This window comes from Canariomyces notabilis (genome assembly GCF_033297395.1).
Source record: "Canariomyces notabilis strain CBS 508.74 unplaced genomic scaffold N656scaffold_7, whole genome shotgun sequence".
NCBI lineage: Eukaryota > Fungi > Ascomycota > Sordariomycetes > Sordariales > Chaetomiaceae > Canariomyces > Canariomyces notabilis.
Window position 1 is genome coordinate 967,039 of NW_027041829.1, and position 12,625 is coordinate 979,663.

Here is a 12,625-nt window from a genome sequence, read left to right on the forward strand (position 1 = left end):
GCTCGAGGCCTCGAGCAGGTGCAGTAAGTAAGGTACAGTACTTGATGTACAGTACATACGCTTTCTCGCGCTTATTCGTGATGCTACCTTTGTTCGCATTAGTCATTGAAACTCTGCTCATAACGTTATCCTATCTTGCGAATATCCACTGGAATTGAGCAAAACCGAAAGACAGAACTCCGCGCGGGATATTTCATGTACCGCCCATACCTAGTGCCGTTCAACCCTATCCCATCCCCTGCCTGTGCAGTTTAAACCAGTGTAAACGCCGAACTCGTGCCCTCAAACGCCTCTATATTCCCTCCCAAGCTCTTTGCGTCGCCATAATACCGGATCCGATACACGCCCCGCTCAGCCCAGTCCTCCGTCTCCCAGACAATCTCAACTTCGCTAGTCCCCATGATCTCGTTTGTCCGCCACCAGTTGAACACCAAAGACCAATCCTCATCGCTTCTCACCTGCGTCCAATTCTGTTCCTTCCCGTTTAGTAGGCTCAACTGCTCCACCGCGGCAAACGTCCCCTCAAGCCGTAGATTGTTCCTCGGATTGGCCCCAACAAACACGGCATTCACCTTCTCCCCCCGGCGATAGACCCCGTTCACGTCCAGGAGCACATCACCAAAGTGTGTGAAGAGCGGTGTCCCGTCCCGCACTACGGCCGGGATGAACGAAAGCGACCGGTTTGAGTTGTCCGGGGGGAACAGTCCCTTGTCCTCGTGCGAAGGGGGAGGTGCGGCGCTAGCGCCCAGATAGTTCAGATTTGACAGCGTCACGTTTATGTATGCCGCCAGCGTGTGTGGACCGTACAAGGTGGAGGCGCCTTCGTAGCGCTGGATTGCGTATTCTTCCTCAGTGGTGATGTAGTGCGTGTAGCTGTTCGCAGGGCCGCCAAGGACCACAACCGGGGAGGAGAACGGAAGAGCAGGTACCGTCTCCTGCTGGAAAAGGGCCGCCGAAGCGTGTGCCACGGCTTCCTTCCACCGTCGACCGGCCATAGTGGTGGCTTCACCCGGACTGACGATAATCACCAGCTGCCCAACACGAAACACCTGCACGTCGACGATGTTGGGCGTCCATTGGTATGGCTTATACATTTCACCGACGTCCATAAGGATAGGCTTAGGGCTGTGGCATGCTCGTTGTTCAGCGGAAGGCTCCTTTAGAAAGTGTGACACGACTCTCCATACGGGTGACGTGGTGTTTTCGTTGCCCGAGTGCTGTGTGAAGTCGAATGCCCCAGGACCGTCGGACGTTCCAGCGGCGAATGAATACCCGAGTGCCGCCGTGCATGTGTGAGCCTCAGAGCCGTTCGGGAGAAGGAATGAGAAGCTGGACATGTTGTGGAAGGTGTGGAAAAATTTGACTGATGGCCCACGAACGGGGCTCCCTTCTTCAGCGAGACGGTCATAGATGTTCCAGGCCGCCTCAAACTGGCGTCTCCCAATCTCGAAGCACGAGCTTGCTCCGTTGTCTTTGACTCTGAACAATGGGCCTCTGGCATGACAGTGTTGTGATCGACCGTCGCTGCAGGTGCTGTTCTCGAAGCTGCACATTGCCCCTGACCCATCCTCGCACCATGCCCCCAGGACATTTGGGCTTGTATCGCCGACGTTGGCTTGCGAGAACCCGGCCACGAAATCCTCGGCTGCTGTAGCCTCGCCACGAACGCTCTTCTCGAACAGATAGGCCGCAACGCCCTTGTTATCGCCAGCAATAAGCGTGTTGTTGCCCAGTAGCGAAGTCCCGTGGGTAGGAAACCAAGTCAAAACACCAATGTTCTTGCCGTCTGAAGCTCGCTGGAACTTGAGCAGTGTCATGTCCTTCTCAACGGAGCCATCGTCTTCACTGCTGACGTTGTATTTGGCGCGTTCGTGTTCTGGGTTGGCGAGGTACGCGAACAAACTGCGATTGATGTTGGCACCGTGGACCTTGGTGGTACCAATGCTCAGATATCCTGGCTGCAGGGTCTCGTGAGCCCGGCGGATGGACAGAACTGCGCCATCAATGATCGCGCGGTATCCTTGACGGTCGAACCCTTTGCTGGTAATTTGAGGCAGTAGATAGTTCAGCCAACCTGCCGGCCCAGCATGCGAGTGGGTGCCAGTCACGGCAACGTTGTGTTGGCTGTAGACATGGTAGGACGGACCGAGCTCCTTGAGGCCGTTGAGGATCCCATATCGAATAGCCGTGTCGCCTGACTGCGTATCGAGCACCAAGTAGACAAACCTCTCCTCGGGCCGGTCGACGCTCCCCACAATGAAGGCCCGCGAATAGAGGCGCTGGCGTAAACCACTGCCGACTTGCTTGGGGTCTGCATAACCCATCAGGTTGACTTCAACCACGGGACCCGTGATGTCGGCTTTTCCAACCCCGATTAGATAGCGGTCCCCGTGCATCTGAGTCTCGCCGAATTGTCCAGCTACATCAAACCATGGAGGCGACCACCGCATTGAACCCTCCGGTAGGAATGACCGCAGAACCAGAGCAGTGACGAGGACCGAAGCCAGAAACAAACAAAAATATGCACCAAGTTGGCGATATAGCCCTAGCCAGAGAGACGGCTCTCGGCGGACTGTTTGGCGGCGTCGACTCGTGTCCGGGCATGTTTGAGGATCCTGGTAAAGAGGCTTCTGGTCGAACTCTCTATTGTCCTTGGTATCCATCCCAGGGTCGGAGCTCCGTGCAACGAAGAACTTGGGTCGCCGAGTATCGCGGATCGATCAGCCAAGAGTCAACATGAATGCATCTCACCCAGCATCATTGAGAATTCCGCTATCAAGATGCATGAGCAGAGCAAGAAGCACCATTCACGATGAAGTCGAGATCGAAGACAGCTGGTTGTCAAACATTGTAGGCGTGGCAATGGCCTTGGCAATCGTCATTGTCCGCATTCCTTTAGGGAACGGATGGGAAAGGCTCCGATTTGTCTAAATAGGGCCATGTAAATTACGTTTTGTAATTACCGGTCCCGCTACCAGCGCCTAACGGTGCCAAGCATTTGGTCTCAACACAATCGATAGGAGTAACGACTCCATTCCGTCAATACAAAGTAGATAGGGTCTCGCAATGGGGCATGAGGGTGAAATGGGGCAACCTTGGGGAAATCGCAGCTAATCTGTACGTGCCCTCAGGCAGAATATCAGATCCCCCATTTTAGTTCCTGAGCGCCGTCTCTCTTAGTCGCCGGCCCGCGTCATACTCTCGAGTCTTTAGTCTTCTCCTTACAACCGTGGCCATTCCACCCTCATAACACAACCGCTTCATCCACCCCCGGCCTCTCTCTAACTCAGCTTCAAACCCAGCCCTGCTTTAAAACCGCAGGACCCTCCGCAACGCCATGCCAATAAATAATTAACCGCGGCTCTGTTTTATCCCCTTAACCCCGCTGGCCCGGACTCCTCGTGCCACCACATCTTGAAAAGCCTCAACCGCTCCGCCCGGCGCTTAGCCACCTCCTTCCCCACGCGGGTCTTCATCATGCCCTCCAGCTTCAGCAGCTTGTCGTCGACATGCATCATGGTCTCGCCCATGCTGCGGTCCGTCTTGGCGCCGCCAAACGTGAACATGCGGCCGATGCCCACCGCGCCGATCGCGTCCAGCCTGTCGGCGTCCTGGACGACGGCCAGCTCGGCGAATTCCTCGATGAGGGAGGCCACCTTGGCCGGGTCGCGGGTTTCGCTCGTGTAGCTGACCCCGGAGCAGATCTTCTGGATGTCCTCGGCGAGCTTGGCCGGGCAGTCTTGGGACAGGAGGACCGACTGGATCAGGGTAGACGGGTCCTGCCCCGGGAGGAGATACCTTGAACAAGAGTAAGTTGAAGGGCGGAGGTAGGAGGTCTCAGAGTGGATTGGTGGTCCTTTTCTCGACATCAACAACTTCGGGGACGGGAATGACTGACTTGCGGTCGCCCACGTCGTGCAGCAGAGCAGCGAGGTGAATTGTGCGTAGGTCAAGCGTCGACCTGAATGTGTCGTCCGACTCATCGTAGATACGGTGTGCCATGTTCACCACGCGCTCAATATCTGATCAACAATGTCAGTGTTATGATTCCTTCTCGGGGGAGTTTTGACGCAGTAGAGGCTCTATGGAAACTTTGTTCTAATTATACTGTACATACGGTCCCAGCTGTGTGAGGCATCATAGGCTTTCATGTAGTCCCTTACATAGGCAGTAATTGACCGGACAAGTGCATCATCTGGGAACGAGTTTATAGCGTTGACACGCATTGCTGCGGTTTGCTCTTCAGAGGCCGAGAGCATCACACTAAAAACGGATATGTGTTGACTGATTTGGTATTGTATTCAGGTACTAGAGTACCAGTAACTCCCGTCCTGAGTGAAGGTGTTCGTAGTGAGAGTTGAGACGAGTTGCTGTTGAACACAAGCTCGGCACTAAAATTGTGGGTACTGTACAGATGTGGAACAGGACCGTAATGCTAGATGCTTGTTCCTTCTGTCAATATAGTTGGCAACCTCACTTACCGGCACCACAACGTAGGTCCAAGAGGGATCGGATGAACCGAATCATCCCTATGAACATATAGGATGACCGTTGATCGGCGGGGTTGCGCTTCATAGCCGCTGCCGCGGTTCCGAGCCTTTGGGAGCTCATCAAGTCCTCGGCTTCACCTTGGGCACCTAGAGGTCCAAGGCAGGGAACGAATTGTGAATTCGTGACAACCCTTGCGGACGGACTTCGGAGCGGCAGAAGGCTGGCTCGGCTGCGCTACAAACGCGGAAGGTGGAATCGCGGCGGCTATTTTGCGCACTGGCAGAGGGGCCACGAGCAAAGCTGGCCATTGAGATGGCAGGGCAGCCGAGGTGGACTTTGTTCAACGCATGTCCATGTCACATAAGCAAGGGACACCCCGACAACTATTCCCTCATCTCGATATCGCAGCATCCCGAGTGTGATATTAGTGCCTCCTCACATACAGCATACCCGCCGACTAAGCTGATTGCTGCATGCACTAGGCTGCCTCTAGCATACTGCAGCTCCGCAGTTCCGGACTAGGAACAGTTGGAAGGCTGACTGATCGAGACTGGCATAGTGGCAACACAAGGTGAGCTGGTGAGGACTGAGGAGCCTCCCAGAGTGAGCGAGGTTCGTCATGCTGGCCCAGCTGAAGCAGTCCTGTCCGCTGGTGATGCAAGATGAGATTTGACTGACACCGGGTCCTCGCCCAGACATTCTCGATGGTGGAGAGGTCAGCCGGCAACGGGAAAGTGGTTATGCTTGGCCGACGAACATTCCACGGGCATGTCCCTCCGCCGAGGCAGAATGCTCTGATGCACCGTTGCGGCGCATCTCTCCGATGTAGCTCTCGGATTCCCGGAGCACATTCGACTCGCAAGATCGCCTACCGTAGCATCGACTGGTCCACTTGACCGGTTTACCTGCAATCGCAAACTATTGATCACTGCGCGGCTATCTTTCCCTACATCATAGAGTTCATTTAGTGCGTTACTCGGGACAGTGGAGGCTACGACCTAAGCTGCTAGTGGTCGGAGTCTCCCACGTTTTCAGGAATCATATGGCATGGCTGAAACCTCTCGAAAGGGCGTTGTCTGACTTGTCGATGGGTTGATGCCCCCATTTTCCCAGGTTGCTCCGATGGCTTGGGTCGGACCAGACTTCTTCTTGTGCAGCATGAGGTCGGTGGAAGTGGCCTGGGAAACCTGAAGGGAGCCTTCAATTATTGGGGGGGTTGCTGGCCGCCTGCATGAGCTGTTGTGTGATGGAAGTTGCAAGAGGTGCACCTGCTCTCTTGACGCAAAATAGAGCAGACGTTCTGTGATTGGGTGGAGACGGCAGGGATTTAGACGCCCAACTAGGCCCAATCCTGCCTAGCGCTGTGATCACCCACCTCCCTGTCGAGCCTCCGGATTAGGTCAACTGCGGGGGTAGCTTCCCGATTTCTCAGTGTTGATATCGGGTCAGGTCCCGTCCACGCATTCATGCAACCTTGGAGTCAGGCTTTTCCCGATCGCACCCCGCTTCTTAACCGCCCATATTGCAGTGAGTGCTGCATATTGCCTACACAGTAGTGCTGGGAAGACTGCTCCTTCCAGGCGTGATAGGGCAGAGCAAGGGACCGACATGCTCGGAACCTTGAAGGAAGCCTCTGCTCGGTAACATTGACTGCAATGTCGACAGAGCACCATATGCAGCTTTCCGGATGCCGGCCTTCCCATTGGCCTCGCACAGCAGCACTTTTCGGCCGGCAATCATCATCAACCTGGAAGTTCCCATGGTCTAAGGTAGTGTATGCCATGCGGCCAGCCTTCTGTGGTGCTGCAGCCGGACCACCTAAGCATGGGAGGTGGGAATTGGGCTCATGCTTGGGAACCCACGTCGTCACCCTCTCAACTTGGTCCAGACAATGATATAAGGCCCGCCCCCTCGGCCTCATTTCCTCCCCTTTTCTCTTTTCTTCTCCAGCAAGCAATCGTCAATCATAAACCAGTTTTTGTTTTTTTCTTTCACTTTGCATTTTACAACCCCCTCCACAGAGCTGTGCTCTGTTGATCCTAACTAATACCAAAAATCCAAACTCTGTAGCTCGCTGGTCTTGCTACACCCCCCCTTAATTCACTTCACTCAAAGCAAAATCTGGTTTACTTGCTCAGAGCGATCTCAAACGCGAAGACCATTCTTTTCAAGACGAGGTTTTAATTCTTTTGCATCCGGTCTCTAACAACGAAATTGCCAAAATGTCCGCCATTCAGCTTTCATTCTCCCTCCGTGTCTCCTCTGGCGTCAAGACCGTCCACCTTCTCGGTTCCTGGGACAACTACTGCGGCCAGCTTCCGCTTTCAAAGGACAAGACAGCTTCGAAGCCCGGCACGTGGAAGGGCACCTTCCGCTTCCAACCCACCACGCTCGAGGCCGGCCAACGCTACTGGTACTACTACATCATCGACGGGTACCACGCGGCGCACAACCCCAGCCAGGACTCGACTGTTGAGCCCACCACTGGCCGAACGCTAAACATCCTTGATGTCCCCAAGTCCAAGTCTTCCTCTTCCTCCAAGTCATCGTCTCGCAAGTCGACCTCATCATCCAAGAGCCGGTCAAGCTTGACCGTCGACGTCGCCAAGGGTCGCCCATTGTCCGTGTCTCAAATCAAGGCCCCCAAGCCCATGTCGCCTCATGCCACGCGCCATATCCTCGACGGTGACTTTGACGAGAACGAACTCAGCAGTCGCTTTGCTGCCACCGGCATCTATGACGAGTACGACGACTATATCGAGGATGTCATCACCGACTTTGGTTCTCGCGGTTCCCCTGTTTCGTCCGTCTCCTCGCTCTCGTACAGCTCCGACGGCTCGGGCTTGTCCGGTTATAGCACTCCGGCGTCGGACTGCTCATCATGCACCTGCGAGCGCTATGGCATCACGCGCAAGGGCGAGCGTGTACGCATCGACTGCGGAGGCACCCGATGCTCGTACGAAGAGTCTTGCTCCTCATCCGAAGATGAGGCTGCCTATGTTGAGCGCAGCTCCCGCCGCCACGGCATCGTCGTGCGCCACTAGGCTGTCCTCGCCGATGCCTCGGGTGAGGTAAAAATTCCAGGAAGAACCACTTTCACTTCGGAAGACTTGGTTGGAAAGCATTAATAGGAGGGCCAGAGGCGTGATGTCCACTCCGCCTCGCAGTTTTGTCCTCGTGTCTTCCAAATCCAGGAACATGCCGATTCCGACGTCACAGGGCCGATTCGCGGAGAGAGAAAATGGCCGTTCACTCACTTCGTTGTATGAAACACGGCAGCGGTGAGGCGGACGCCCGGAGGGTGGTGTGTCTTGTGTCAACCAGCTTTCTGGCGAAGCAACACAGATGGACTTCCCCGACTGGTTCGGGGTAGGTCCATTTGCCGATGTTGCTCTCCGGCCCCCGGCTAAGGCACCCCGCCGCTTCCGCGTGGCGCTCCGCTCCCGCTTGCTTTTCACTCACTTACTAGTGGGTCGATGCTGCGGCCTCGCTCTTGGGATGTAATAATCTCTCGCGTTCCCTTCATGTTTCACCCTGTTCTCCGTCAACTAGTCAGAGTACGGGCTCCCCCTGGCGGGAAGTCTGTCCAGCTCATGGCATCATCCGTCCCTCTGAGGGCATTTCAAGTTTCCCTTTCTGGGCTCATCTGCTTCAGGCAATTTGCGATGGGGCTAGCCTGCCGGAAAAGGGTTGTCAAGTTTTGTGGTCTTGAATCCTGGTCGTTACGTTGGGAAGGGTTCAAGCCAGCCATGCATGTAATACTGTACGGTGGAATGGTCGGGCAGCTGGTGATTTCCGGGGCTCCTTTGGAAATCGGCCTAGGTGTTTGATGTACTGTACATACTCTACGTACTGAACAATTCTGCCTGCCATTATGGGATGAAATGAAGCTCCAAGTTCCAATGTGTAACTGATGATGAGTCTATTGGCTGTGTTGTCAAGATGGTTGAATTGTCCGCCGGCGAAAGTATCGCTTTAACTCATGACTGACCGGTGTGATAAGATATCTATTGTAATTGACCCCTAACCCGTTTTAAATGCTGATGAGCGCTAAACAATCTAAGTCCATGGCTGGTATTGATCTATATACATTCATCACAAGACAAGAGAAATACAAGACAATCAAACCACCTTTAGCCGGGACTGACCTCCCTCCTCTGCACCAGCCCACCCTTGACCGTCCTCCTCCCAGTCCTCACATCCCTCCTTGAAACGCAGCAGCAGCCCATGCCGGCGTGCACCGCAAACGCCCAGATGCTGAAGCCCGTGGCCAGCCACATGAAGACAAACATCTTGACGCCGACCTCGGCGCGAATGTTGAGGTCGCTCTGGGCCTCGGCGGCGTACTTGAAGGCGACGCTGATAGCGGAGCCAATGGCGCTGGCCACCAGGACGAGGGCCATGACGATAAAGGACAGAATCGCAAGCGGGAGGGAGACCCAGCGGGAACGGACGGCCAAGGGAGACAAAAACACGAGGCAGAAGGTCAGGACCGCGGCCGTCAGGAAGAAGCCGAACATGAGCTGCGACGAGAGTTGGAGGATGGACAGGATGGTGATGACCTGCGTGGGCAAGGCAATGGTGGCGCCTGAAAGAAGCTCGGACATGAGAACCTCGACTGGGTTGAACCAGTAGAGTGTTTGGGGTTGCGAGCAGAAGGTTATTCCTCTGTGACAAGGTTAGAACCTGAATAGTGGGCAGATAAACAATGTGAGACGGCATCTAAGTAGAACTTACACATTCTCGTAGCCCTCGCAGAAATTCCAGAGGCCGACTTGGTAGAAATCATGCAGGCCAATGGTTTGGGCGATGCTGTTGATCAGCTTGGCGTTGGGGACTGATGTCGGGATGATGTCGGCCAGGTTCAGCTTGAAGAAGTAGATGCTGTTGAGAACGGGGCGGGAATAGGTGTTGCCGATAAGGACCTGGAGAGCAAATTAGCATGCGTTCACTGAGGCGGGAGGAGTAAGTAGATGGGAAGTATATACCAGCACCAAGAAGATCCATGAGAGGATGTATGCAAAGGATGCGCTCAACGCAAATCCCCTGCGTAACCTCGTTACCCGCTTGATGATATCCTCGGGAACGTCGGTGCTCCCATTTGTCAAGGTAGGGCTTGTTGGAGACGGGGCGTCATTCTTTTCCGTGAAAGTGTTCCTCTTGCGAGGACGAAGTATGGACGGTATAGCCATGTCTGATTTCGTCGCTGTTTTGGAGGGAGATAGGGAGTATTAGGAACTAGAAAGAAAGGACCAGTTGAGTTGTACTAAGTCGGGCAGACACCGGACCAGAAGCTCGGAGGCAGGCCGGCTGTAATCGCTCGCTTCAGTGACGGCGCTCTACTAGCAGCATCAAGATGGCGCGCCGCGCAAAACACCAGACAAGAACCGAAACACAAAAAAAGATTGCAAAACAGTTGCAAGAAGCTCCAAGGTGAAGATCGTCTTATTTGATGAGGAGAGGCAGGGAGGAAGAAATGGAAGGCCCTGCCAGGAAAAATGAATGATCGGACGGGAATGCCAAGACCGGGTGACTTTCATGATGTCGTCTGCCGGGAGATAGCTTGGCGGCGCCCTGCTAGCGCGCGTCAGGGTTCCGCCCAGCGGGGCTCGCAGTGGGTTACGTTTTGAAAGCCGCTGCACCAGGGGTTCATCAACTGGCTCCGGATGCTCACGAGAATCTGGCGGTCAGCAGGGCTGGGCGCAAGGTGCAGAACAAACTGGTGGCTCTGGCCCAGTGTCGCAAATGGGCGCCTGTCACGTCATGGCTTGTCTGCTCTGCGGTCTCCCATTGGGTCATGTATCGAGCCAGAAAACGATGGAATTTGCAGTGTTCACGTTGAAAAATCATTCGAGCTGCCGAATCCACCAGGTAGCAAGTGGAGCCTCATGTAGATCTGCGCTTGAGGATGTCTTGCCGACGATGTGCCGTTGCTGGGAGTTGCGGTGGCTTGAAAACACAACGTCATTGCGCATGTAGATAGAAAACCTGGCTGTTGTAAACAACTTGATGAATCTACAAGCAGCAGAAAATGCGGTGAAGACCAACATCAAAACAGACCAAGCTGTGAGAAAAAGTAGGATTGAAACAAACTTCAACAGACGCGCGGTAATGACTGGTTCACAGTTTACCGCGGCCTTCGTATTGTCCAGGCCAAAGCGTTGGTGGTTGCAGGGGTGTTACGGTGCCTGTACCCACTGCCCCGCTGCTGCGGCAGTGCTGACAGCGGATCGTCTCCAGGGCTGCCCCCCTGCCTTGTTTTAGAGTTGCCGCCCAAGAGCTTTCTTTCCACACCAGCAGCTCTGATGACGGGAGGTGTGCGAGGTGGCAGGTGAATCACCTAGATGTCAATACATAAATCTAGAAGTACTGTCCGCCTCTCGCGCCGGTGAACCTGACTCCTACTACCTAGAACCTCTTCTTCTTGGATGATTTGTCCTGCCGAGGGACCCTGACTCTCGCCATCATCCTTCACGATGGGGTCGTTAAAACACATCGGCGGCCTGATCTGGGCACTGTCGCTCAGTATCAGCTTGGGCCACTGTCAGGAGGTCAGCGAGGACGGCGATTCAATAACGATTCTGACGGGAACAAGAACGGATGCTGTCAAAACTTCAACGCCCCCGCCTTCTCTATACCAGACATACTCAACGCGAGTGACACTAGCATCAACCAGTCTACCCACCGACCTTGGCCCGCTCACGGCCAACAGCGTCGGCACCGAATCCCCTTCCCTCACCGAAACCGTCACCTACATCACCGGCTCCGTCTCTTCCTCCACAACCGGCGGCCCCGGGGGTAACGGAACCGCGACATCAACCACCGTCGCCCCGGTCCCGACCAACACCCGGCCATGCAATAACTACCCAGAACTCTGCGCGCGCAAATACAGCAACATCACCCAAGTAGGCTGCCACAACAGCCCCTTCGTGCGCTCCGGCAGCGCGGCCGCCAACCAGGAGTTCTCCGTGACGGACCAGCTCAACGACGGGGTGCGCTTCCTGCAGGCGCAGATGCAGTGGCCCGTCAACGGGACGGAGCCGCATTTTTGCCACACGTCGTGCGACCTGCTGGACGCGGGGCCCATCAGCGCATGGCTGGGCACGGTGCGGGACTGGGTAGCCTCGCACCCCTACGACGTGGTGACCATCCTGCTGGGCAACGGCAACTATTCGACGCCGGACCTATACGTCCCGCACATTGAGCGGTCGGGCATTTTGCAGTACGTCTACACGCCGAGCGTGGTGCCCATGCAGCTCGACGACTGGCCGACACTGGGCCAGATGATCCTCTCGGGCCAGCGCGTCGTCATGTTCCTCGACTACGTCGCCAACCAGACGGCGCACCCCTGGCTCATGGACGAGTTCAGCCACATGTGGGAAACGCCCTTTGACCCCGTCGACCAGACTTTTCCCTGCACGGTGCAGCGGCCACCGAATTTGGGGGTGGAGGACGCGAAAAAGAGGCTGTATTTGATGAACCACAACCTGAATGTCGAGGTGTCGCTGCTGGGGCAGGCCATTTTGGTGCCTGCCGTCAGCCAGTTGAATGAGACCAATGCGTCCAACGGGACGGGCAGCTTGGGCATGGCGGCGAACAATTGCCGGACCGACTGGGACAGGCCGCCAAATGTGTTGAATGTGGACTATTATAACTATGGGAACTTCCCGGGGAGTGTCTTTGAGGTGGCGGCGAGGATGAACAACGTTACCTACAGCGGAAAATGCTGCGGGCCAGAGAGCGCTGCTGTCAGAGTTGAGGCTGCCAGGATGTTGGCGTGGGTAGGATTGGCGTGGGCGATGGTGTGGGTGTTGGCTTAAGGGATCATGCAGGTATTGAGGAGAGGAGGAAATGGTTTATGTTTTCAAGACTCGGCTGGCCCTAGGTAAGGTGGAGGAGGCATTGCATGGCGTTTACTGGTTTGATGGCATAGACGGAGTTACGGTTCTGAGGTCGATCGCAGCAGAATACCCAAGATGCAAATCTGGGCTGCGGGTACTAGACTGCTTCAATGTATAAGATTAATGAGATTCAATCCAACAAAGTAAACAACATCACTGCTTATGATGATTACCCCTGAATCCTTTTTAACAAACAATGGGGGCCGGGGGTAATGACGTCTGCGGGGTAGCAC

At 55.2% G+C, this 12,625-nt stretch overlaps 5 protein-coding genes across 5 annotated transcripts; 2 read left to right on the top strand and 3 right to left on the bottom strand.

Annotated features, from left to right (window-relative positions):
* Window positions 1-76: 76 nt before the first annotated feature.
* Window positions 77-2,898, bottom strand: N656DRAFT_729590 (Neutral/alkaline nonlysosomal ceramidase). The gene has a single exon (XM_064812614.1). It carries the CDS (start codon window positions 2,661-2,663, stop codon window positions 252-254), a length of 2,412 nt encoding a protein of 803 aa, XP_064671563.1. The 5' UTR covers window positions 2,664-2,898; the 3' UTR covers window positions 77-251.
* A 72-nt stretch (window positions 2,899-2,970) lies between these two features.
* Window positions 2,971-4,799, bottom strand: N656DRAFT_836271 (uncharacterized protein; the record flags this gene model as incomplete). Its single annotated transcript, XM_064818775.1, has 4 exons — window positions 2,971-3,798; window positions 3,899-4,022; window positions 4,118-4,195; window positions 4,784-4,799. The coding sequence occupies 4 exons, from the start codon at window positions 4,797-4,799 to the stop codon at window positions 3,369-3,371; spliced, it is 648 nt and encodes a 215-aa protein (XP_064671564.1). The 3' UTR covers window positions 2,971-3,368.
* Window positions 4,800-6,713: 1,914 nt separating this feature from the next.
* N656DRAFT_788842 (uncharacterized protein) lies at window positions 6,714-7,535 on the top strand (the record flags this gene model as incomplete). Its single annotated transcript, XM_064816726.1, has 1 exon — window positions 6,714-7,535. The coding sequence occupies one exon, from the start codon at window positions 6,714-6,716 to the stop codon at window positions 7,533-7,535; it is 822 nt and encodes a 273-aa protein (XP_064671565.1).
* A 1,089-nt stretch (window positions 7,536-8,624) lies between these two features.
* N656DRAFT_706989 (uncharacterized protein) lies at window positions 8,625-9,683 on the bottom strand (the record flags this gene model as incomplete). Its single annotated transcript, XM_064811397.1, has 3 exons — window positions 8,625-9,159; window positions 9,229-9,416; window positions 9,480-9,683. 3 exons carry the CDS (start codon window positions 9,681-9,683, stop codon window positions 8,625-8,627), a joined length of 927 nt encoding a protein of 308 aa, XP_064671566.1.
* Window positions 9,684-10,790: 1,107 nt separating this feature from the next.
* N656DRAFT_778059 (PLC-like phosphodiesterase) lies at window positions 10,791-12,532 on the top strand. The gene has a single exon (XM_064814938.1). The coding sequence runs from the start codon at window positions 10,968-10,970 to the stop codon at window positions 12,309-12,311; it is 1,344 nt and encodes a 447-aa protein (XP_064671567.1). The 5' UTR covers window positions 10,791-10,967; the 3' UTR covers window positions 12,312-12,532.
* The last annotated feature ends 93 nt before the right edge of the window (window positions 12,533-12,625 follow it).

What these genes read in the sequence shown, in the direction of transcription:
- N656DRAFT_729590 (XM_064812614.1), bottom strand. Translation starts at nt 2,663, where the DNA reads ATGGATACCAAGGACAATAGAGAGTTCGACCAGAAGCCTCTTTACCAG.
- N656DRAFT_778059 (XM_064814938.1), top strand. Translation starts at nt 10,968, where the DNA reads ATGGGGTCGTTAAAACACATCGGCGGCCTGATCTGGGCACTGTCGCTC.